The sequence below is a fragment of the Leptonotus elevatus genome, chromosome 17 (genome assembly GCF_054856555.1).
Source record: "Leptonotus elevatus isolate MCC_2025b chromosome 17, RoL_Lele_1.0, whole genome shotgun sequence".
In the NCBI taxonomy this organism is placed as follows: domain Eukaryota; kingdom Metazoa; phylum Chordata; class Actinopteri; order Syngnathiformes; family Syngnathidae; genus Leptonotus; species Leptonotus elevatus.
In genome coordinates this window covers 3,266,783-3,290,641 of record NC_141255.1, presented here as the reverse complement: position 1 = coordinate 3,290,641, position 23,859 = coordinate 3,266,783, and the positions used below count along the sequence as shown (strand labels likewise).

At 39.7% G+C, this 23,859-nt stretch overlaps 2 protein-coding genes across 3 annotated transcripts in view; one reads left to right on the top strand and one right to left on the bottom strand.

The window, feature by feature from the left end:
- sema3c (sema domain, immunoglobulin domain (Ig), short basic domain, secreted, (semaphorin) 3C) overlaps window positions 1-18,018 on the top strand; it is a 36,897-nt gene extending 18,879 nt beyond the window's left edge. For both annotated transcript variants that reach the window (XM_086058638.1, XM_086058639.1), the window contains 16 exons: window positions 2,603-2,763; window positions 3,339-3,401; window positions 5,313-5,432; window positions 5,663-5,753; window positions 6,501-6,620; window positions 6,695-6,837; window positions 6,917-7,031; window positions 7,814-7,883; window positions 8,725-8,869; window positions 9,130-9,352; window positions 10,544-10,632; window positions 12,497-12,538; window positions 12,620-12,777; window positions 14,150-14,217; window positions 15,149-15,279; window positions 15,715-18,018. In XM_086058638.1, coding sequence (XP_085914764.1) covers window positions 2,603-2,763; window positions 3,339-3,401; window positions 5,313-5,432; window positions 5,663-5,753; window positions 6,501-6,620; window positions 6,695-6,837; window positions 6,917-7,031; window positions 7,814-7,883; window positions 8,725-8,869; window positions 9,130-9,352; window positions 10,544-10,632; window positions 12,497-12,538; window positions 12,620-12,777; window positions 14,150-14,217; window positions 15,149-15,279; window positions 15,715-16,188 — 2,213 coding nt within the window. In that variant the 3' untranslated portion in view covers window positions 16,189-18,018. The remainder of the gene's footprint in view (window positions 1-2,602; window positions 2,764-3,338; window positions 3,402-5,312; window positions 5,433-5,662; window positions 5,754-6,500; window positions 6,621-6,694; window positions 6,838-6,916; window positions 7,032-7,813; window positions 7,884-8,724; window positions 8,870-9,129; window positions 9,353-10,543; window positions 10,633-12,496; window positions 12,539-12,619; window positions 12,778-14,149; window positions 14,218-15,148; window positions 15,280-15,714) is intronic.
- Window positions 17,760-23,571, bottom strand: cd36 (CD36 molecule (CD36 blood group)). Its single transcript, XM_086058640.1, has 12 exons — window positions 23,006-23,571; window positions 22,680-22,840; window positions 22,463-22,607; window positions 20,839-20,994; window positions 19,860-19,951; window positions 19,743-19,792; window positions 19,598-19,667; window positions 19,341-19,528; window positions 19,158-19,276; window positions 18,697-18,770; window positions 18,555-18,609; window positions 17,760-18,482 (listed from the first exon to the last, which is right to left on the bottom strand). Exons 1-12 carry the CDS (start codon window positions 23,126-23,128, stop codon window positions 18,306-18,308), a joined length of 1,410 nt encoding a protein of 469 aa, XP_085914766.1. The 5' UTR covers window positions 23,129-23,571; the 3' UTR covers window positions 17,760-18,305.
- Window positions 23,572-23,859: the final 288 nt, after the last annotated feature.

The window sequence follows — 23,859 nt, the reverse complement described above, 5'->3', positions numbered from 1 at the left end:
TCATAAAAAAAATAAAAATAAAAAAAATAATTGAATATGCTGTAGAACAACATTTTTACCCAGTATAACATATTGTTAGCCTGTTAGCATAATTGTCAAAGTAATTTGTAACTTGCTGTCAACATATTAATAAAGATTACTAATGTGATTGCTAAAATTGTGATTTATTTATTTATGTTTACATAGTTATCCAGGTCATTGTAAACCAGAAAGGTTGCAATATGGAAGGGGTTCGAAAAAACTTCAAAAATGACTTTGGCAAGTCGACTCTCAAGCTAACGATAGCTCAAAAAAGAAGCAACCACTAAATTAAAAAGCTGCCTATTTTCGACAAAAAAAAAAATCGTAATGACAAATTTGACCCCCAAAAAGTTTATCTGACAAGAATAAAGTAATAACTTTTCAAAAAGTCATCTTTACAAGAAGAAAGATGTATTTTGTTGAAAAGAAAAGTCGTAGTCATACATCGGATTGTTGCAAGGAAAAGTCAAATAATGGTCAAAGTTTGACGACGATCTAAATCTCAGCTTTATTTTATCAGTGACCAAAGAAGAGTTGAAATGTAACTTTGATTTTAGAAGTTTTGTGAAAACTTTTTAAAAATTCCTTATAAAGTAATATTTTTTTATGTTGGCTTTTTTTTATATATATATATATAAATTGTGACACTTATTTTATTAAACTTTATTTGAAAGAGTGTTTCAAAATTCTTGAAACCACCTTAAACCTTTTTAATGGATTAACTTCCCGGATAAATAGCCGCAGATGGACAAAATTCCTTACAAAGCGTTGAAATGATAGCTCGTGCGCCCATTTTGGCCAGGCTAGCTTGAAAACATCACCACAAAGCGCCACAGCATTGGTTTCACCGGCATTCCTTCTGGGCTTGTGGTTGAGTTGTGTCTTTCCCTGCGGGGTTTATGGCATGATGGATGGAGCTTAACACCCTCAAGCATTCCTTGTCATGTTCGCATGCCGTCCACAGGCAAATGTGAGGAAAAATGAAGTCAAGGAGGCCCCTTGGAGCGTGTCGAAGATGAAACGGTGACTTGGCACTATTCTCCCTCCTGTGTGTTTTCAATTAAGCCAGGCCTGCTCACACCCTGGCACACGGCCGAGCCGCTTTAATGGAAGGATAATATTCGCCTCATCTGTTTGAAGTTAATGTGCTGTTTTACTGTTTAGGGCCGGACGGGATGACTTTGCTTTGCAGTTGAAAGGCAGGTAAAGAAGTTAGAAGTATTTATCTTTCTTGTTGAGCGGCGTAGGTAAAAATGATCATCAATCGTTGACACCGCCATGCTTGACGCACATGAAATGGCGTAGCAAAGGAGATTTTGTTATACCTGCTTCCAATTTGGGCCAATTCTCTAGTAGGACTTCGTCAAAGAACAAGTCCTGGACTTCACCCCCAAAATGGCTTCTTCAGACCGCCTGACACTTCACTTCCTGTTCAATTTTAGCCATGTGTGCCAGACGCTTTTTTGTGTGGATATACTCTTGATGGATGTACCTGCCAAATTGCGAAGTGAATCAGGCGTTTTAGAGTTTTCAAAAAATGCCACAATACGCCTAAAATGGCTGCTGTAAAGTAAAATGGCAGACATGCCTACCAAATTTCCTGTTGCTAAGTAAAACTGGCTTTTTAAAAAACAACAACAACGCAGCTACAGCTAAAATATTGAACAAGCTAACCATAGTGCGCAAAGAATTGTGTGAAAGCATTCAAGCTTTAAACACTTCAGGCTTCGCCCCAACCCCAAACAACAGCCCGCTACTGCAACCACTTCAAAATAAAACAAAAAAAGTGACTGCACCCAAAACGCTCTTTGGAAAGGGCCGTTTGTTGCACATGAGAGCCTCTCTACCATCCGATGCTCTCAGCGTTCCGATTGAAGAAGCCATGAATATTCATGACGCGGCGGCTGAAGAGCGCTTCATCTGTGGAGCCAATAGGCTGGAAATAGCCGGTCTGGGAATGTTTACTCGGCGTGTGAACAATGGGCGCCTTTAATGAGCACAAGAGACTTTTTCCTACTGTAACCTCGCTAACACGCAGCCGCCAAGTCACTGCAATTGACTGAACTGGAAGTGAATGAAAATAAATAGCAGCTTTGTTTATAGATCAAATGGAGGTCCTAAAGCCATGGCTGGACATTCTGGATACAAATTTTGAGACCACTAATTTGAGAGTTTTGGGATGGTTCTGCTATTGTGCCTTTAGACTTGGCAGATATAGATGACACAGAGCCGTTTTGGTCCTGGAAAAGCTCCATACCGTTACTTTAGAGTCCAATAATTACTCATAGAAGTGATCGTACCTTAAGGACAAAAATTGGCCCCAATTATGCCTCTAAGGCTTGTCAATGAATTCTACGTAGTACCCCAAGGCTCATGCTTAGGTACTCTTGACTTGGTCTTGTGGGAAAATTCTTTATACCGTTTTTGGTCATGGAAAAATTCCAAACTCTTAGCTTGGGTCCATTAATTCATTTTGGGCAAAACCAATGAGAATCTTGCCTATGGACTGACTATCGAGTCAAGTAGTTTAGATGATCAAGTCTTGTTTTGTTTTTTGGGCTTGATTGTCCTTGTACCGCAGAGCTGCAGAGCGCCGCCTCGTTGGAGCACTATACGCTATCGGACAGGCCCATGGACTACCGCATCCTGCACGTGGACGAGGACCAGGACCGGATGTATGTGGGCTGCAAGGACCACGTGCTCTCCATGGACATCAACAACATCACACACGCCATGCAAAAGGTCATTTTCTTTCTTTTTTTGGTCATTTTTAGTATGCATTTTGATTAAGTAGTATATATATAATTTATTATTCATTTTTATTTTATTTTATTATTCATTCTTATTTTATTTTATTGACATGATCAACATTGGCTTTTTTGTCAGTCAGTGTTTGTTTGCTTTGGATCCCGCCCAAAAGTGGCAAACAAAGCATGTTTTTGTGTTAACACAGCTATACTGAAAATTTTGCAGTGATATTATGCAAATGGCGTCCATGTTGACACGCGTTTGGGGTTATCCAAAGGTGCCATATGAAGCTCCCGAGCGCTTCGCAGAGGGAGCTCTCGACGAGTGTAATCGACAGCGCGAGGCCCATTAACAGATGGAAGAGTGTTTATTTCCCCCCTCCCCGTGTCCGTTTCCCCTCGCGTAAATTGCAAAAGGCGTTTACGGAGCGCCACGTTTACCCATCCCTCAACATGTGTTCCCCCTTTTAATTTCACCAAAGATGCGAATTTGCATATTCATGAACGTCTGTTGCCGTCGTCGTGGGGATGGGTCCTTGTCGTTAATTAGCTTCTCGTGTTGTTTTGCAGGTGTTTTGGCCCGCGTCGACAAGCAAGATCGAGGAATGCCAAATGGCGGGAAAAGACCCCACGGTAAATTAGCATGCTAATCCTTGCAATGCAGATCCATGCTGTTAGAAGAAGTTAGCAATCTTAGGGGAAATTCCCCTGAATTTAAAAAATATATAATGATCTGCAATAACATTATAGTGAATGCTGTCATCAGATTTGCTAAGTCAGGTGCTGCCCTCTATTGGTGTGGAGTGTAGCATGCTTGAATCATGGCTTTGTTAGCTATGTTATCTATTTATTTATGTATTTATCAAAATGTATTTAGTTTGACCTTTTCCTCAGATTTTTTTTTATATTTTCTGTTGTAACAATTCAATGATAACTTCAAGAAATATTTTTAATGTATTAGCTTGATTTTTTTACATTTGTAGTTTTAATTTAAATTTTCTTTTTTTAATTTAGATTTTTTATTTTACTACAAAAATCATAGATAAATAATGCTAACTTTTTATAGCTTTACAAATTTGCATTTAATGGAATTTAATTAATACAAATTTAATTAAATTTTTCTGCCTGTTGCATGCTTCTGTGTTTTCATTTTTTATCACCTTTTTTCTTTGTATTTTTAATTTTTTTACAATGCTTATGATTTACGACACGTGGAGGAGTCTTGACATTTTTTTTCTTTTTTCTCGGAGTGACGATATCTCCTCAGCTGTTGTCGGATTTATCCTTCCGAGGGCTTCAGGACGTTGCCCCCGGGGACTTCCTTCCTTTTTCTCCCCCATCTGCTTGCCCGTGTCGGGTGCGTCCACATGTGTTCGGCAGCAGATGTCCGCAGAGTCATCCGGGCGAGGGCGTGGGAGGCCTACCGGGGGAATCAAAGCTTCCACAACGCAGAGATTTAATGAATCTGCGCATTAGAGATCATGACTATCCTCCTCCGTCCCCGCTTGGCCTTAATTGGCTCGAAAGCGCAGCCAGCGCAGCGAAGTGGGAAAACGTTTCAGACAAATAAATGAGGCAACACGTGTTGGGGAGGTTTTATTTTCCGCTCCTCCATCCGTCATCTCCCTTGTGACTGCAGCTGGACTCGGGAGAAGCGCTCCCGACTGCCGACGCGCTCCCGCAAATATTTGGCGCGGCGCGGAGACGCGCTGGATCGCAGCGTCCCTCTAATCCCCTCGTTTTCTCGCGCGCTCCTCCCGCCTTCTCGTTTTTCAGCCCTCACTTTTTCCATATCCGACCGCCGGACTATTCAACTTGGCTGCTTGTACTCGGGATTCTTAACCCCACACACACACACACTCGCGCGCACACACTTCCTGATACAAGGCTGCTCTTCCCTGATAAAGTGGAGTGGATCTCTGATGAGTTGGAATGCTTTTCTGGAAGTCAGATTTAATACGAACAGTCAAGTAGGCCAGGAAAATGACACGTTCAGTAAATACAAAATCATGAAAACATCAAATAGTCATCATGATTTAGGACAAAGGGCCACAGGGGCCATAAAATTCTTGCTAGAATGGTGTCACGCCTTTTAAACAAACATGATTGGATGCTTATTTTCATTTAACTCATTCACTGACAGCTCAGTTTAAAATGGCTTTAATAGCCATCAATAGCATTGAATGAGTTACCGGTAATAGGATCAACATATGTATTTAGAGCAACCACAGAAAGTTTGCCTTAGATTTATCTGCTCGCAAACTATTCAAAACACAATGGACAGGCTAACAAATAGCATCGGTGGGGCGCTGTTATAACAACAGAAATTTGGATTCAAACGGTGAAGCAACGCAATACTTACAGGCGTATTTTCTTTAACCTCTTTCAAGCGTGACTAATATTACTGCATCTTACTAAGGAGCTGTGACCGTCTCTGTAGCTTTAAGTATATATATTATTTTTTAGTTATGATCACACTTTTTTGAAGAGAATGATTTCACCATTTCCACCTAAACGTCTCTCCTTTTGTGTTTTTCTTGCCAGCACGGCTGCGGCAACTTCATCCGGGTGGTGCAGCCATACAACCGAACGCATCTCTTCATGTGCGGCAGCGGCGCCTACAGCCCCGTCTGCGTCTACGTCAACAGGGGGCGCCGGCCAGAGGTGAGAAAACCCGTTTCCGCCGCCAAACCTGCGTCACTTTGATGAGAGGCAGCAGATGGTACGGGTTGTTACCGCGGCAACCAAGCCGTCGCCATTCCCAGGGCGCGTCAGGGGGATTTGGGGGCTCAAAGCGAAGATTTGATTTGTTCTGCAGCTTTCTGTCAAGACGACAACGAAAAATGGCTCAGGTCATTTGTGTGAGATTTATTGCCTCCTTCTCTTTGCGACAGGAACAAATATTTCACATTGACTCAAGGTCCGAGTCGGGAAAAGGGAGGTGCTCCTTCAACCCGCAGGTCAACACTGTCTCCATCATGCTCAGTAGGTCGCAACACGTGCAACTAATTACTTGCAAATAATCACGCAATCAAATCAGCTTTATTTTCAGTTGTATATTTTCCATAAGTTTTTTTTTTTCAAATGTATTCAGATTATTTTCTTTGTAATGTTTTGTTTTATGTATTATGGATTGTTTAAGACAAAATTATACTTAGTTTTGTGACACCTGTGGTTCAATATACTTTTTATTATAATTTTAATTTTTTGTTGTTTTATGTTTTTTTAATGTTATTTTTTGTATGTTATATATTTTATTTTTGCATTAAATTAATTTATTTAAAAAAAAAAAAAATACATCATATTTATACAGTATATAGAATATATAAATTTTTTAAGTTGCGCATTTGTATGTCTATTAGTAAAAATGTATACATTTTGTTTGTATATTTGTTTATTTAATAACCTAAAAAATAATAATCCATCATGCTCAATAAGGTGACACCAAAACAAATTCAATCAATCTCTTGCAATTTTATTTATTTATTTGTGTATTTAAAAAAATAAACATTAAAAAAAATATCTATATATTTTTTACTCTGTTTTGTAATTCATTTATATTTTTTAAATTGACATTTATACAGTATATAGATTTTTTGGTTGTAATTTATTAGATGTTTTTTTTTTATCATGTTTTTTTTCTTCATTCATTGATTTTTATTTTTTTTTATTTTGTCACGTGGCAAAACGTGGTGGAGGTCGTTGCCCTCCTAATATTTCTTGTGATTTCAGACCAGGAGCTGTTCTCCGGCATGTACATCGACTTCATGGGCACAGACGCGGCGATCTTCCGCAGCCTGACTAAGAGGAACGCCGTGCGCACCGACCAGCACAATTCTAAGTGGCTTAGCGGTACGCCGAGCGGGACGCCTTGCAATCTGATGAATGTCCTTGTATTTATTTATCGGTGGCGTTCTTTGAATCAGAGCCCATCTTCGTGGACGCCCACCTGATCCCAGACGGGACGGACCTCAACGACTCCAAACTGTACTTCTTCTTCCGCGAGAGGCTGACGGACAACAGCGGCAACACCAGGAACATCCACAGCATGGTGGCGCGCGTCTGTCCAGTAAGTGGCGCCGTTGAGTTTCTTGTCGAGAAGTTTACCTGGTGAAACACTTCTTCTTCTGCTTGTGGTTCCCATGCAGAGCGACATCGGAGGCCAGCGGAGTCTGGTCAACAAGTGGACCACCTTCCTCAAGGCCAGGATGGTTTGCTCCGTTCTGGAGGAGGACGGTACGGAGACGCACTTTGATGAGCTGGGTGAGTCGGACGCAAATTCAAGAAATGATACAGTAAATATGACTTGGGCAACTATGCTGTTAGGGTAAGTATTTGCATTATTTTCAATGATATTTTGTGCGTGATATACGGTATTTATTATACAAATATTTTTATTTATTTTGTGTGTTTTTTTTTATTTGATCATGTTTATATAAAATGTCCACGTAAAAATAATATTTACTTTCTATTTTTTTCCATATATATTTATATTTCTTAAGCATTTTTATTGCATAGATTTTATTCAGATTTTTTAATATAGTTATTTATTTGATGAGTTTAATTTAATTTAAATTTTATTTAAAAAATTAAATAAGTGCTGTCCACAAACATTTTGTTATTTGTATCTATTTTAATTTTCCTGTTTTTTATAGCTGAAGTTACTGTCCATGTATTTTTTTATATGTATTTTTTTATATGCATTTTATTTTATATTTCAATAGTATATCATTTTCTTTCATTTTCTTGAATTAAAATATTTTGTGGATTATTTAAACTTTGTAAATACTTAATCTTCATTATTGTTATTATTATTATTGTGTTATTTTATTTGATAATTATTAAATGTTTTAGCTTGTTAGCTTGTGTAGCTGTTTTTTGGTCCTGCACTTAACATCTGCCATAACATTTCCTGTGTTGCTCCTTGAAACTTTGCATGGGTTATTAAAAACCACACACGCGTGCGTCGCACTGGCATGAACTTTTGCAGCTTTTTGGCAACAATTCTGGTCTGAGCAAGATGTTTTTGCGTTTCCTCTGTGCAGAAAGTGTGTTTTTGCTGGAAAGCGAGTATCCCAAAGGCCTGCTAGTGTTCGGAGTCTTCACGTCCACGAGGTAAAAGACGATGCTTGCTCTTTACTTTGACCATAGCGCGCCGCATAAAGGCATTTTTTATTCAATCTCCACACGACATAATGTCATTATTATGCATTTACAGTGGTTCTTATATCTGCTTTTATTATCATTTCAGCACATTTTCTATGTCATTTTTTGAGTTGGGAAACATTTTTGTTTTTTTGTTATGATAAAAGATACATACCTCTAAGCAAATTTTGTAAGATTTCATACTTAATGTAGTTAGTAACGCTTATTTAGGGGTGCACTGAAAAATGGCTTTACACTAATAATTTTGTTCGTAATATTTCATAAATTGGAACAAATGACTTGGATATTGGAATCATATTATAATTATTACAGTTATGATTCATTCTAAAACTGAATTTTAGTCAGATTTTGTTTGTTGTGCTTCATTTTAGAAGAAAACTGACATAATTTTTTGGTTTACTGAATTTTTTATTAATATTATTAATATGAGTTTACCATAACTATACTTAGCTAGCCTTAAGTAATTCATTAGTTGCTCGTGTAAAACATATTCACTTCAACTGTCTCATATTGGCATGATATTTATTGCTTACGTATTTGCTGGCGTTTTATGTGCCACGTGCGGTTTTGATTGCTTCTGTCTGAGCGGCTCATGTTTCAGCGTGGCCAATCGTCAGGGCCGCGTCACCTGATCCGCGTGTTTTCATGTCTAATTGAGTCAGCATGCGAGACGTCCTGCTTATTGGCCAAATCCACTTGGCACAATGTGCTTCTGTTCCCCCGCTGTGCTCTGACGCTTGGAATTCAACGTAAATGTGTATATTTTATTATTTTTATTTTTCTTGTGCAGCTCTGTCTTCAAAGGCTCAGCGGTGTGCGTGTACAACATGGCCGACATCCTCACGGTCTTCAACGGGCCCTTTGCTCATCGAGACGGGCCCAACTTCCAGTGGGTGGCCTTCCAGGGACGCATCCCGTACCCCAGACCCGGAACGGTGAGCTAGCGCTAATTTTCTTGCCTGCTCTTGTTAGATTAGGTATTATCCATTTAGTAGCATTTAGCACACCACAATGCTTTTTTTTTTTTTTGCGTAGAAAAACAGCAAAATGTAGTTTCATCAAAACATTTTCGAATTTCATTGTACTTTTTCTTTTGCGGGACAATAGATCGTGCTATTGTAAAACAGCTCGTATTTGTGTATGATTTTTCTAAGAAGTTCTCACAAAAATGAGACAATTCTTCCCTGTTCTCCAGTGCCCAGGTGGAGCCTTCACACCCGACATCCACACCACCAAAGAATTCCCGGACGATGTGGTGAACTTCGTGCGCAATCACCCGGTCATGTTCAACCCAATCTACCCGGTGGGCAGGAGACCCCTGGTGGTCCGCACCGGCGCTGACTACAAGTACACGGCGGTGGCGGTGGACCAGGTAGCCGCCGCCGACGGCAACTACCAAGTCCTCTTCCTGGGAACTAGTAAGAATTTGCAACAAACCCATGTTTACCCGAGTTTTTTGGGGCAGAAAAGTTTCATTACATTAATTTCGAAGAAAAGTTTTTAATATTATTAGGAAAAAAGTAATTATTTTATGAGAATAAAATTAGATTTTTTTCAGGGGGATAAAACATTGAATACTTGAAAATACAAAAAATATATATATATATATTATATAAAATGGTGTTTTTCTTTTCTTTTTTTTTTAGAAGTCAAATTCGTCAGATTAAAGTATTTTTTCCAAGAATAAAAAGTCAGGCTACTCTCTAAATGTTTTTTAAAATAAAAATCAGACTATTATAAGATTAAAGTCCAATTTTTTTAAGATTTTGGATAATGTCGGAATAATCTGTCATTAAACTTTCCTTTAAAAAAGAAAGTACATAATATGAGTTTAAAGTTGTGTTTTTTTTAGATTTAAGTCAAAATATTTCAAGATTGTCAATGTTTTTTCAAGGATAAAAATGTTTAATTATGCAAAATTTTAAGTAAAAAAAAATATCCAAGCATTCCAAAATTAGAGTTGTATATTTCGATTATTTAATTTCAGTTAAAATGTTGTTTTTAAAAGATAAAAAATAATAAGAAGAATTGGATTATTCCACGATTGAAGTTGTATTTCTTCGAGTATTAAAATTAAAACGATATTAGAGTCGGATTTTTCATGGAAAATGTCTTTTCCATAAAAAGTTTTCGTATTTTATTGTACTTTCTTGAACCAAACATTCATAATATTACGAGAAGGAAAAATCAACTATTCTCTTACAAACATGCATTTTTTTTCTACTTCCTTTTTCATTAATTCTTAGAAAGTTTTGACCTTTTTTTGATAACACTGAATTCTTCAAAAAATTCATTTTTTTATTCCAGTCAGCTTTCGACTTTATTTCCTAAAACGCCAAATTTCTTGATAAAAACAAATACAAACTTTTTCCTCCTGTTCTTGACGAAGGCGTATGGAAAAGCAAATCTTAAGAGGCGAGGACGGCGACGCCCTTTTGTCTGCGCTTCCCCACTGTTTGATCCGGCACGCAGCGCTTTTGTTTCTTCAGGCCGGATTCTTGACCAGCTGCCAGCAGCCGACCGCGTCTCATCATTCAAGGGCGCTCGCGAGAATCCTCTGCCGTTTTTGCCCAGATTGACACTCGCTAACCGAACTCTTCTTTCCGCAGACAAAGGAAGCGTCCAGAAGGTGATCGCCCTGCCCACCAATCAGTCCCTGCATAAGGATCTCATCCTGGAGGAGCTGCAAGTCTTTAAGGTCTGCTGCCGACGCCTTGTTTCCCCCTACTTTCTTTACCCAAAACCAATCAAAGGGAGGCAGGGAGGAGGGTGCGACAGGTTCACGGGCAGGCAAGATGAAGGCCGGGAGGGATGTTGCACAGCACTGAGTGTTGCAAGGTGACGGGAAACACGTCATCAAAGTATGCAAATTTCAACTCCTGTGCCACCGTCCCAAAAGACGCGCAAAGAAACGTGCTTGCTGTTATTGCCCTGAAGGCGTCAAAATGTTATTCATAGCATTTATTTCCTCAGAATTTCACGGAGGAATGCTAACGAGCACACAAAAAAGTGTTGGAATTTAATGTGAAGAAAGTCCTTTTTCAACAACAAAAAGTTCTGTTAGATGAAAATGAAAAATATTTAGTAGTTACTACAAAATTAAAGTTGTATTTTGTTGACAAATAAAATCCAAATATTTAGTTGTTTTTAGACAAAAAGGTGCACTGAAATTATTCGTTTTATTATCAATTAAAGAAATGGTTTAATTCTGAGTTCAGTTTTTTCATTAACAGTACAGTGTATTATTTAGCGACATCTAGCGGTGGACTAATAGAATGCAATGCTTTTTAAGCACGCACAATACGGTGCCTCAGAGAAACCAGACTTCGCAAGCCTACCACCAGGGAACGAGCCTGGTGAGCGATGGCGAGTGAGCAAGTGAGCGAGCAGGAGTTAGCCGTAGTAAAAGCGAGCGAGAGAAAAGCAGAGAGCTTGAATCATGGGACTCAGCAGCAACCACCTGTAGCTGTGGCGATCGATCCATTGGACCCGACACCAGCTGCTGCAAGCACCACCAGGGCTAACTACCTTTGTGATTTTCTCCTTGGGGTATCAATAGCAGAAAGATGGTGACTGGTAAAACATGCGCGACCTATGTAATATGATTAGCGATTACTCGACCTCTGATTATATTAACAAAAGAAATGTGTGTTGATGTGAAAATCATATTTATTTGCATGTTATTGAAATCAGTTGTGTGTTTTTCAAATTAATGAATTATTAATTCACCACTAGATGGTGCTAAATTTAACACACTGTCCCTTAAAAAAAATAAAAACTTCTTTCAAGATTTCTTGGAGAAAAAAAAGTAACTTTTTCCTCAAAACGATGCCTTTATTCCTGTCAGATTACTCAACTCATTTAATCGACTCAAACAAAATAAGTTAATTTCAATAAAAATACTTAAATTCTCATAATACTACGCTTTTTTTTCTTTATTTTTTTTTTTTACTTTACCCTTGTTTTCATAGCGTTTACTACTTCACTGTTTTTCTAAAAAAAAAAAAATCGGAAAATATTTCAACTTTATTCTAATAAAAAAAAATCTTTTTTTCTGAAAAATCACTTGCAAAAAAATATGATTTTTCAATCTTAAAAAAAATACAACTATCTAATGTTAAACTTTTTTTTACTTTTTGTAACATTTTATCAATAAATACAATATTTGATTATTTTTTTAAATAGAATAGATAGACTTTATTCTCATAATGTTACAACTTGAGTCTAAAACACAAAAAATGGTGGTTGGGCTGAGATATGACTATTGTATTTGATAAGCACTTTATTCTCATTGTCTAATGTTATTCTCATGGTGTTCCTTTCACAATATTAGAAACAGCTTTACAATAGCCAAAAGCCTTTTCAGAGATAACAATGTTGAGTTTGGATTTAAAACTGGAGCACCTTTTTTTGGGGGGGGCTGCAGCTTTGTATTATTAACTTGTGCGGGTGGCCTGCAGCTGCTTGTCCTACTTTGAAACCACAGAGCGTGTGTTTCCACTTCCTGAATGTCGAATAGAAATGTCCAATGTGTGTAATTTCAACTTTGTGTTTTCCCCCAGAACCAAGCTCCGGTTACCAACTTGCGGATCTCCTCCAAAAAAGTAAGCGTTTCACTGTCTTGCTCTGAAATCTCCATGAGGCCGAGGAGGCGACCGTTCCCCTCTTTTTGTCGTATTTTGCAGCAACAACTGTACGCGAGCTCGGAGCTGGGCGTGTCGCAGGTGTCGCTGCATCGTTGCCACGCGTACGGCTCGGCCTGCGCCGACTGCTGTCTGGCCAGAGATCCGTACTGCGCCTGGGACGGACTCAGCTGCTCTCGTTTCTACCCCAGCGGAAAAAGGTGCGCACAGCACGTCACTCAATCTGGTCGTTGACGCCTTATTTAAAATGTAACTTAGAATCTTAAAGGAGAAGCCAACCTTAAACATTTCTTGACAATAATATGTTACTAGCCTATACCTGACATTCTGATTGATATTACATTTGTAGAATATAAGTTATGAAGCAAAATCCAGGGGCGGCCATTTTGTCACTTGCTGTCGACTGAAGATGACATCAGAGTTGCTCAAGGCTCAGGCAACGACCAATCACAGCTCACCTGGTTTCTGAAGCTGAGCTGTGATTGATTTTTAAATGAGACCTGAGCAACTGTGATGTCATTTTCACTCGACAGCAAGTGGCAAAATGGCCGCTCTCTGTTATTGATAAAACGTGCTGTGTTTTGCTGCTTAACTTATATTACGCAATATTAACCAGATTAACATATTTAGTCTAGTGGGGCTGCATAAAACATTTTATTGTCAAAAACTATTTTGGGGGTTGACTTCCGTTTTAAAGAAAGTATGGAATTGTAGTTAATCAGCCGCAATAATATGTCACTCTTTGCAGAGGATACAGAATATATTCCCCTGGTTATTGTTAGAAAGTCTATTGACACGTTACTGCACCGTTTGTGTTTGAATATCCTTTGTTTAAAGGGTAATAATGCCGCAACACAAATGCTAGTAGTTAGCCCACATATGACATTTTGCATTGTTTGTTTACGGCAAAGCTCTGTTGTGGTTTTAAATAAGTCATTCTCTTTTTTCCTTTATGTATTCCCAGATTCTTATTTGTTTCATATTTCAATATTTTAAAATAATTTTTGATGTTTTTCCCCCCCTTCTTTTTCTGTGCATTTTTTTGTGGAAATGGATATTAAATGCTTATCAGCAATTCTTTTGAAGAGTTCTTTGAGTTAGAATAGTTTTTTGTTTCAATGGCCATTAGATATACGTGAATTTTCACTATTCATCGGCTGCCCCATTCCCTATCGGCTGTACAGACATTTTAAAACGTGTTTATTATTGTGCTTTCAGCTCAATTTTTCTTACCTTATTTAGCAACCTGAAAGAGTTTGTACTGTTTGTAATATCGTGTTATTACAAACATTTCTACATTGTTTATTGACCAGTATGTCGCTGATAACTGATCTCATCTTTTATCTTTACAAAAGCAGAATTGTTTGCAGACTTTTCGTATTGATGTCAGCCATGTCGGCACGACTGAACAATGAGATAAATGAGGATAGAAAATACAACGTTTGAAGGCGCACTTCACAGTCGCTACGCTTTTAGTGTGTGCAGACATAACACAGACGCGAGGGTCCGAGTGACACGTCGGGACGCCACCGCGTGCACGACGGGTCCACCTGACGTTTGCTTTGCTTTCAGGAGGAGCAGGAGGCAGGATGTCATGCATGGAAATCCGCTCACGCAGTGCAGAGGGTTCAACCTCAAAGGTGATTTTGCACATTCCCAGATTAAAGATGGATGATTTCCAGAATTAAAAAGTCAGTGTCAATGTAGGCCAAGAATAAAGACATTTTCACTAAGTGAGAATAGTCAAGTCTCATTTTAATAATTATTAGGAACATTTCAAGGTTAGTTTTATTTTTTAAGAATGAAATGTCTCGCAACATTAAAGTCTTTTTTTTTTTTTGACATCAGAATTGTATTAAATTTAACTAATTTTTATTTTTGGGTTAAAGGGAATATTGCGAGATTGGTTGTATTTTTTGAGAATTAAATGTCTGAATATTCTGAAATAAAATTTGGCATTTTTGTCAGAATATTATGAGATTGTTTTGTATTTTACCTAAATTCAACGTTGGAAAATACTGATTCCAAAATTGAATTTTTTCAACATTGAAAATCACAATATTGCAAAATTTTATTTTATTTTTAACAAAATTAAACAAAGAAAATATGTATTTACATTTGTATTTGTAACGATAATTAAAAGGTTGAATGTGACATGATTTAAGTTGTATTCTGTCTTGAATTAAATTAATAAAAAAATTGAAAAGCTTTTTTTAGAATTAAATGTTGGAATCTGAGATTAAAATTATATTTTTTCTATAATTAAACATCAGAATATTACAAGATTGAAAATGCATTTTTTCAAGCGTTAATTTGAAATTTTACGAGATTAAAGTCCTACTTTTTCAAGAATTGAATATCAGAATATTATGAGGAAAGTCTAACATTCCAAACAATTGTAGGGGGGGAAAAGTTGTTTTAATTTTATAACTTTGAAGTCCTATTTCTCCCAGAAAAAAAAATCTGTATTATAACTTGGAGACAAACAAAAAAACAATTCTCATCCAATTAGACACTTTTTTTCTTCCATGGCTGCAGTTTAATGCATGTGTTTGTGTGTGTGCGCGTTAGCATACAGGAACGCGGCAGAAATGACGCAGTACGGCGTGCGTAACAACACCACCTTCCTGGAGTGTCTACCCAAACCGCCTCAGGCGTCCATCCGCTGGCTCATCCACAGGGACAACGACAGGAGGAAGGAGGTCAGGTGACGTCAAAGCATCCCAGTGGCCAATCACAGGACAGCTTTCACTTTGACGCCTAACAAGGCAGTTGACGGCCCTCTGAATGGCAGTAGCTGGGTTGCACCCCTTTCAAAATCTCAGCAGAGAAGACCCGCCCCCTTGAAAAATTATTGGGGTGGAAAAAAAGTGTAATAATTAAACCAGTTGCAATTGCGCACAGTTATTGTAGCCTTGCACACACCCCTTGAGTTTATTATTTTTCTGTTAAAATGTTTAAGCTAGATTTTATAGGGAATTATTTTAAATATATATATTCAAACGAGGAACAATTTATTCAATAACCTTCAATTAAGTCGATTTTTGAATGTGTAATTACTGTACCGGACCTCAGTTCCATTCCGTCGTCCTTAAAGGCCGATTGTGTTTTTTCCCGGCTGTCCGTGTGAACTTCAGGTGAAGCTGAGCGAGCGCGTGCTGTCCACGGAACACGGCCTGCTCATCCGCTCGGCCCAGCCGTCCGACCAGGGCCTCTACTACTGCCTGACCACCGAGAACGGCTTCAAGCGCACCGTGGCTAAGATCCGCCTGCGAGTGCTGAGCGCCGCCGCCGCCGGCGTGCTGACCGAGAGAGGGCGCTCGCCGTGGCCGTGGTCGGTGGCGCACCCCAAGGCTCTCCTGGAGGCCTTCAGCCCGGCCGAGAGTCTGGCCGTGCAGCAGTACTGCAAGGAGAGGAAGCAAAGGAAGGAGCTCCACGAGCAGCAGAAGAGCGTTTCGCACCCGCCACCGGGGCCTCTCAGGGGGGACTTGGCCAAGCTTAAGCCCCTGCTGGATCGCAGGAAGAGTCGCAACCGGCGGAATCAGCTCCCGGAGGAATCAGCTCCCGGAGGAGTGATGGAAGGACAGACGGCTGGCCAGGAGGCAGCATGAACACCAGCCGCTACTTGAGGCTCCACCAGAAAAACAACAACAACAATTAGCGTGGATCCTTTTTTTGCCATGTCAGGATAAAAGGGACACACTCGTAGGGATAAGAGGGCGGAAGAAGATGGATGCATGCTTGACTCTTTGGGGGGAAATGGTGCCAAATCGGCATTTCCATGTCTGCCTAACAACCCAGATCAAAATTTGCAAATATTTATTTCTGTGGCGCATGCTCATAGATTGTAATAGACTGACTTGCACATGAGATGGCGCGGGGGTTCTCAAACTTTTGGGGTCAAGGGAGAAATTAACTACTACACGGGTAGCCATCCATGATTGTCATACAAATGAAAAAGTTGGAATGTTATAAAAATGAGTTTTTTTGTAATGTTAGGATAATATAGATACATATTCCAAAAATGTTGTCATTTTACAAGAACAAAGTCATATTTTCTAAGACAGTCATTATATGATATTAAAGTCAATTTAATATAAGAATATTCTGACTTTTGGGGTCCAGGGACCAGCAAATAGTACCTCATAGTCCTAAAAAGAATTAAACCCCGAAATGCCATGGGAATTAATATAGTATAAAGTTGTAATTTTAAAACATGAATGTCAAAGTTCAACAAGAAACACCGAGTCATATTTTAACAATTGAGTTTCAAAAAAGAACTATGCTCGCAAAATTATTCATTTTACTCTAAAAAAGACACCTTTATTCTCAAATAAAATAGAACTGCAAAAAAAAATACACCTTTTGATCTAATTTTTTGTTGTTGAAGACTTAAAGAGACAGTGTGTAGGATTTAGTGCCATCTTGTGGTGAACTAATAGAATGCAATGCTGTTGAATTCATATTTTAAAATTTAATAGTGTTATTTTTTAAATATCTTTAAGTCATGTAGAGATGTCAGACGTACGTGACAATATGGGAGGAGTAATAGTCGGCTCCCAGTATGTAGGTATTCACTTTTCTAAATTATATGACATACTGAAATAATTTATTGCCAATTATTTTGCAGACTCCCAAGTGGTCTGGGGAACCCAGTTTGAGAACCATTGAGGTAGCACACTCTTCTCAGTTGGGCTTTCATCCGCACAAAACCAGAAAATGTCCGCCGGGTTGTGAATACGTCATGTAGATAAAGATTATGTGTATCTTATTTAATGTGAATACGCGCTCTGTCTGTGTAAATACGACTGTATCTGCAATTTGCAGAGACTTAAATTTGAATGTATTATTTTTTTGCAGATCATCAGTTCATGTCGATAAGGACGTGGCGTTTCAAGCCCGACGTAAGCAAGCCTTTCTATTTATTCGTGGAACTGATGGCCTGAATAAATGTGTCGAGCGTTCGTATGAGAGTCAAAGGTAAGCTAACATGCTAACGCTATCATAACGCGTCTTCAATTTATTAACAGGCAGGTCGATTTGGTTTATGAGTCGAGATTTCCCCGCTGGCCTTGGTTGGAATTCGTTTTGCTTAGCCGCTAACTTTACATTTAAATTATTTTAGGCCTTTTCACACACTGATAATAATCTTTATTTGTAGTCATGTTGTTTAGGATAACATTTCTGGTGGATTTTGTTTGATGCTAAGCTAGTTCTAGCTAGCTTTAGTTTCCCGAGTGACATTTTTTTTGTGTGATGTACAGTATAAAAGTTTTGCATTTGAATGTGAATTCACTTATTTTGTATTCTGGCCATAAATCTGCTTGTTTGACACTTTGCTGAATCGGCATTCTGTCACGCAATTCACACAGGACGAGTCAAAGAAATCCTTTTTTTTTTCCTCTTCAAACATTCTCAATAAACCCACATCCTGCTCATAACCACGGCACAGTGATTTATGCTAAAAGGGAGCGAACTGATACTTCTGCTTTTTATTCCTTTGAAGCCACAAAGCATATAAACACAAATCAACAGAACTAGCATGTAGCACGTCATGTAGCATTGAAATAGCTTATCGGATTGCACTTAAAGAAGGCCCTGAATCCCTGATTGATTGAATTAAAGTGACACGAGTGACACACGTTTTAACCTTTACAAAAATCACAGTATGAATATCACAGGGACGGGGAGGCATCATAAATAATAAGTCCGTATCAAAACAGCAGCATCAGACCGTTTCCGACTTGTTATTGTTGCACCCGATGACGGCGTACATGACCAGGCAAAAGGCGAAGACGGCCAGGCCCGAGCCTAGCAGGACCTTCTGGATCACATCCAACATCTTGACCCGGTCCACCAGCTCCCCCTTCAGCAAGCTCGCAGACTCGCCGTCCAGTTCCGCCGTCTGAAAACAATTCGTCGGGCGCGTAACGAAAAAGCCCAAACGATCGCGTGCGCCGGCATCAGTGTTTGTTACCTCATTCATCCAGACCAGAGGGAAAATGATGCTCTCGTTGATTTTCTTCAATACCCTGCGCGCAAACAGAGCGTCGCCCGTCAAGTAAAAGCCGCCACAAACCAAAACGCTAAGGCTAAAACGTACAAAAAATGCGACTTACGTGATGACGTTGGATGGTCCGAACATCATGTTGACTTGGATTCTCTTGGCAAACCCGAGGGTGATTCCTGTTATCTGGTAGGAAGAAAATACAAAAGGTACACTTCGACCCCTAACTTTTTTTAGCCCTGCAAAAGTTACAAACCAGTTGCCCCGTTCACACAATTGTATTTATTTATCCGTCTGTGCCTTTCAGCATAAGGTGTAGTTTGCGGGTTCCCTTCACTTGGACTGGCTGCGTGAAAGGGGCCACAGTATATTTAGAGATATGATAGCATGTCACTGGGGGGACATGGGAACATACTGGTACCATTTCCACAAAATCATGCCCCGAAAATGTGATCTATACTTCAGTGACAAATGCTTTTAACATAACTGGAGCAAAAGATCTTGGTTGTTAACATTTTTAACCTGTTGGAAGCTTTCTAAGATGGGACAATAGTTCTCAAGCAGAAGTCTTACGGGTTCCACGTCCAGGTAGGTCTTATGATGCTCCTCAATAGGGTTGAGCCCCTTTATGGCCTTATGCAGGGACGGGGTACCATGAAGAAAGTGTGGCAAGGAAATGTAGATGGGCTGTCCTGTGAAGAAAAACGAGACGGATGACAACCTGGCTAAAGAGACAGACCGATTGTCCCGACTTACCGTTTTGACAGGAGCTGATGTCCAGCACCCCTGCCAAGGTGCAGTTCTTGGTGGTCTCGGGAGACCGGCAGTAGCAGTGATTGTCGGGGTTATCCACCGGCGAGGCTAAAGTGGACGGCAGCAGTCCGAAGCGGTACACCGGGATCTCCTTTAGGTCCGTGGAATACTGGAAGTTTGCGGACACCGACCTGTGGGACACACGGGACTGCAGTGACCTCTAGTGGTCTTTGAGATAGTTGCAGAGGGACTTAAATCACCTGCAGATGTCCGACGAAAAGAAAAAGATCGGCTTTGTCGCATCCACAAAGGGGGCAAAGTTAGAACCATCTGGAAAAGGGAGGTCAAGTCCAATTAGAATGCTGACAACGTTTTTTTTTTTTTTTTTCACCTTGAGACCCTCACCTGTCCCGTTGATCATGTTGCAGTACTTGTCGTCCCAGAACGGCAGGCTCCTAAAAAGAAAACAGGAAGCTCCTTGAAGACTGTTATGGTCAGCTTGTCGATTTTGTCCACGCTCACCTGGATCCTCGCCACTTGTCGATCATGCCCACTTTGTTGATGTCACCCTTGCCTGTGTAGACGGTGTAGTGGCCGTCAAAGGTGCCGTTGTACTGGAGGGAGCGGATGAACATTTCCTCTCGTGATTACAGACAGCAAAAATGCTTCAAGAAATACGTCAGGGATTGGTGGAGGCAAAACATTAGGTACGCCTGCGCAGTCTAACCAGAATGCTAAAAGTGATCCAATTTAAAGAAATGTCTCAAATTGATCAAATATATGCAAATGCTGTATTATAAAATATAAAATTATTTGAATAAATATATTAGTAAAAACAAAAATATTACAAAGTAATAAGACAATTAATCAGCAAAAAAAAAACATGAAATATTAGAATGAATGCAATTATATTTGAAGTTTTGAAAAATACAATAAATATTTGGATGAGAAATCCCCAAATATTACAACAACATTTAAATTAAAACGAAAAATACACAAACATTAGAACAAATATTAAGAGAAAATTACAACGATATTAAAAATATATTGATGTATAAATAGTTGAAAAGTATTCAATCCAAAAGATTGAGAAATACTGGGATGACCAATAGGGATGGGTACTTTCACAATATATATTAGAAATAAAATACAAAATATTTTACAATAAGTTTAACTATCCCACAAAAAATACCAAAATAAGTTGCAGAAAAAGATATATAGAATGTACTAAAAAAATATATAGAGAAAAAAATATGAAATGTTAAAAAACAATAATAACTAATAATATAAAAATGATCTAAAATAATGTAAATGCTAATAATAATATAACAATATTAAAAGATATAAATACAAAACTATTTGACACAAGTATTGGGGGGTGTTGGGTGGGGGACGGGGTACAATAATATAAGCCAAATATACGATGAAAAACTTTGCTTGTGTAAAAGTAGGTTTGAGTCCTAGTGTAATTTTGTGTGGATGTCGTGAGGTGATGACTCACTGGTGCAAAAAGGCCCACGGTGGCTTTCAACAATGGATCCTTGTAGCCCCACAGCAGCTCCCTGACACTGCGATGCTGGAACAAGGACGAGTTGCTGCTTTTGATCATGACCTCCAGTAGGGGATGCAGCGCTTTTGGAACCAATGAATACACCCCCTGATACACACAAAAACAACCATGTTCATATTTTCTTTTTAAGTACACACAAAGGAGATAAGAGCACTTTTTTTTCATAAGAAGCCTAATGATCTGATTAGAGAATCGCTTGGGATCAGACATGCTGACACTCAAAACTCTTATCAGTAATGTCGACTGCCAAGAATGCTGTAATGTTCCACGTCGCCGCGATGCACCAGCACTTTTTGTTATCATTTAGCCTGGAGGGTTAGAATTTTGGTTAGGTTAGGTAACGCCTTCCGTTGCTTAGGTCAAGGTTAGATTTGTGAAGGGATATGGAAGATTATTTGGATTCGAGTTAAGAGTAAGGGATGATTTTTCTGGTTAAGTCTGTATCCCACTGATAAATGTTTGCGACGCTAGTGAATGTTGATTTCACATCGGGGTTTGTCTGGGGTTCATTCAAGGTTGCAACCATTCCTAAACATTCTCAAAACAGTCTTAATGGGTTCCTAAACAGTCTTAATGTTCTTTCTTGTTGCAAGGAAATTACGAACATGTTCAATACATTCTCAGTAACGTTTCCTAAATGTTCTCAAAACAGTCTTAATGGTTCTCTAAACCGTCTTAATGGGTTTTTTTGTCACAAGAAAAGTTTGAACGTGTTCAAACTTCCCTTGAGACAATACTTTCCCAATAGCGTTTCTTAAACGTTCTCAAAACTGTCTTAATGGTCTTTCTTGTCGCAAGACGTTTTAATATGTTCAAACTTCCCTTGCCACAACAATGACTATTAAGACTGTTTAGGAAACCAATTAAGACTGTTTAGAGAATGTTTAGGAAACACTGCAACATTGAAAGAACCCTGACCGTATCTCACTGAGCGGCGTGTGGGCTTGTGAGGGTGTGCGCACGTAGCGATTGTTGCTTTTTCAGCAGGCTTCCATCACTGTTGCAATCAAATTTTGAACATGTTCAAACTTCTCTTGTGACAATACGTTCCCAATAGCGTTTCTTAAACGTTCTCAAAACTGTCGTAATGGTTCTCTAAACAGTCTTAATCGTCTTTCGTGTCACAAGAAAACTTTGAACATGTTCAAAATGTCCTTGCCACAAGAATGACCATTAAAACAGTTTAGGAAACCATTAAGACTGTTTAGAGAACGTTTAGGAATGACTGCGACCTTGAAAGAACCGTGACGCCTAATCAGCATTCGTTAAGCCCGTATCTCACTGAGCGGCGCAGGCTTGCCAAGCAGGCTTTGCTCAGTGTTGCAATCAAATTTTAAACCTGTTCTAAATTTCTGTGCGACAAAAAACAACAACATTTTGAGAGTATAAAGACAGTTTGACAATGTCAACTAAGATGATCCTCTATCGCGGATAGCCTCATTATGGTATGGAGATAATTAATGATGTTGGATTTGGCCTCTGCAAAGGGATACGGCTAACTTGTCTCTGCTCTCGGGGTAATTGATCACAGCACAGTTGCGCGGCTCTCACTCACCGCCACTGCCAAGTTCAGAGAGGTGATGATGTCCTCCTCCGGTCCGACCGACAAGGACGGCTCAAAGATGGCACCCAGCGGAAGCAGGTAGGAGACAGTGTTGTTGGGGTTGAAGTTGACGTGCGCTTTGGGTAAGTACCTGGTGCTGAGAGAGTTTTGTCGTCAGTGTGTGAGAGGGTCAGTAATAAAAGGTAGGGTTGGGGAAATCAAACCTTACACGTAGGTGTAAGGTCCCTTCTCCACGACCACCGGAGTGGCACCTTCCTCCACCACCTCCCTGGCGTTTTGCACGTTGAAGAACCAGAACTGTCTGTGGACCGCTCCCCCCGGCGCCAGCCAGTTCTCGTACGCCGGCGTTCCGGGTGCGATCAAAGCCTCCTTGAACCCCGCACACGCCCCGACAAGACAAGACTATTTTTAACCAGACTGATGCGCAGATGGTTGCTCAAAAATGTTGTCAACGCCTCGCTTTTCAGATCAGAGACAAATCAACTCCTCGGAGCCGGATCGATTTCACCTCGATCTCCGCATTGGCACGCGTACCTGTAAGACCGTTTCCTCAATTAGAACATTCCCCACCGGGATCAGGATGCCCCCCAGCAGGGCCACCGCCGCCCCGATGACGGCTCCAGTGATGAGCCCGCACCTCCTGTTACAGCAGCCCATCGCTCTCCGCGTATGCCCCGACCGCTCGTTTGCAACGTCTCTGCCTTTTTGTATGCGCCGCCTGTCGCAGGCTCCGGCGTCAGCGTGGATGATGCCAGGTAGAAAGAAGGTGCACACCTTCCCGAGAACAAGGCTTTTTTTTTAAAGGTCGGCCAGGGTTGAATGTTCAGTCCGTTAAGAGGCAGATATCATACGGCACTATCTGAGCAGGTGATAACCAGTCCAAAGGTTGAGCAGTTTACAAGGAAAGGTTCAAACAACTCACGTCCAACGTTCCATGCATCTAAGAAGACTCCTTCAAATCCCTCCTGCTTTTATGCTTTTGTTCTTGTGTAAACGCTGACAACTGGGACCAAAAACAAAAATCCCCACGTTCACTTTTCTTCTCTTTTTTTTTCATAGACCAGTATCTGTTTGTCAGCTTGTGGCTTGTCTGGAAGCGCGGTTTGATTTGATGTGACGTCAAATATGATTTGGATGGTGGCTCATGCGTTGGTGCCACAATCTGACAAATGGGCGGCATGTATGCTCTCTTTTTACCACTGGAGGGCAGCGTCAGTCACTGCTGAATGATGGACACTGTGGATCCTCTCTGTCATGTTGTGTTTATTGTTACTAATTAGTAACAAGAAGTCAGCGGATACTTAGTGGATCTCTCTGCTTCTGATTGGGTCACATTTGTGCCAATTTTCTAGTGGAAGTTTGCCAAAATACAAACCCTGGATATTTGG

Coding starts and splice junctions, on each gene's coding strand:
- cd36 (XM_086058640.1), bottom strand. CDS start 23,128: ATGGGCTGCTGTAACAGGAGGTGCGGGCTCATCACTGGAGCCGTCATC. Junction 22,841..23,005: donor TTGAGGAAACGGTCTTACAG/GTACGCGTGCCA, acceptor GCGGGGTTCAAG/GAGGCTTTGATCGCACCCGG. Junction 19,668..19,742: donor CAACATGATCAACGGGACAG/GTGAGGGTCTCA, acceptor TCCCTTTTCCAG/ATGGTTCTAACTTTGCCCCC.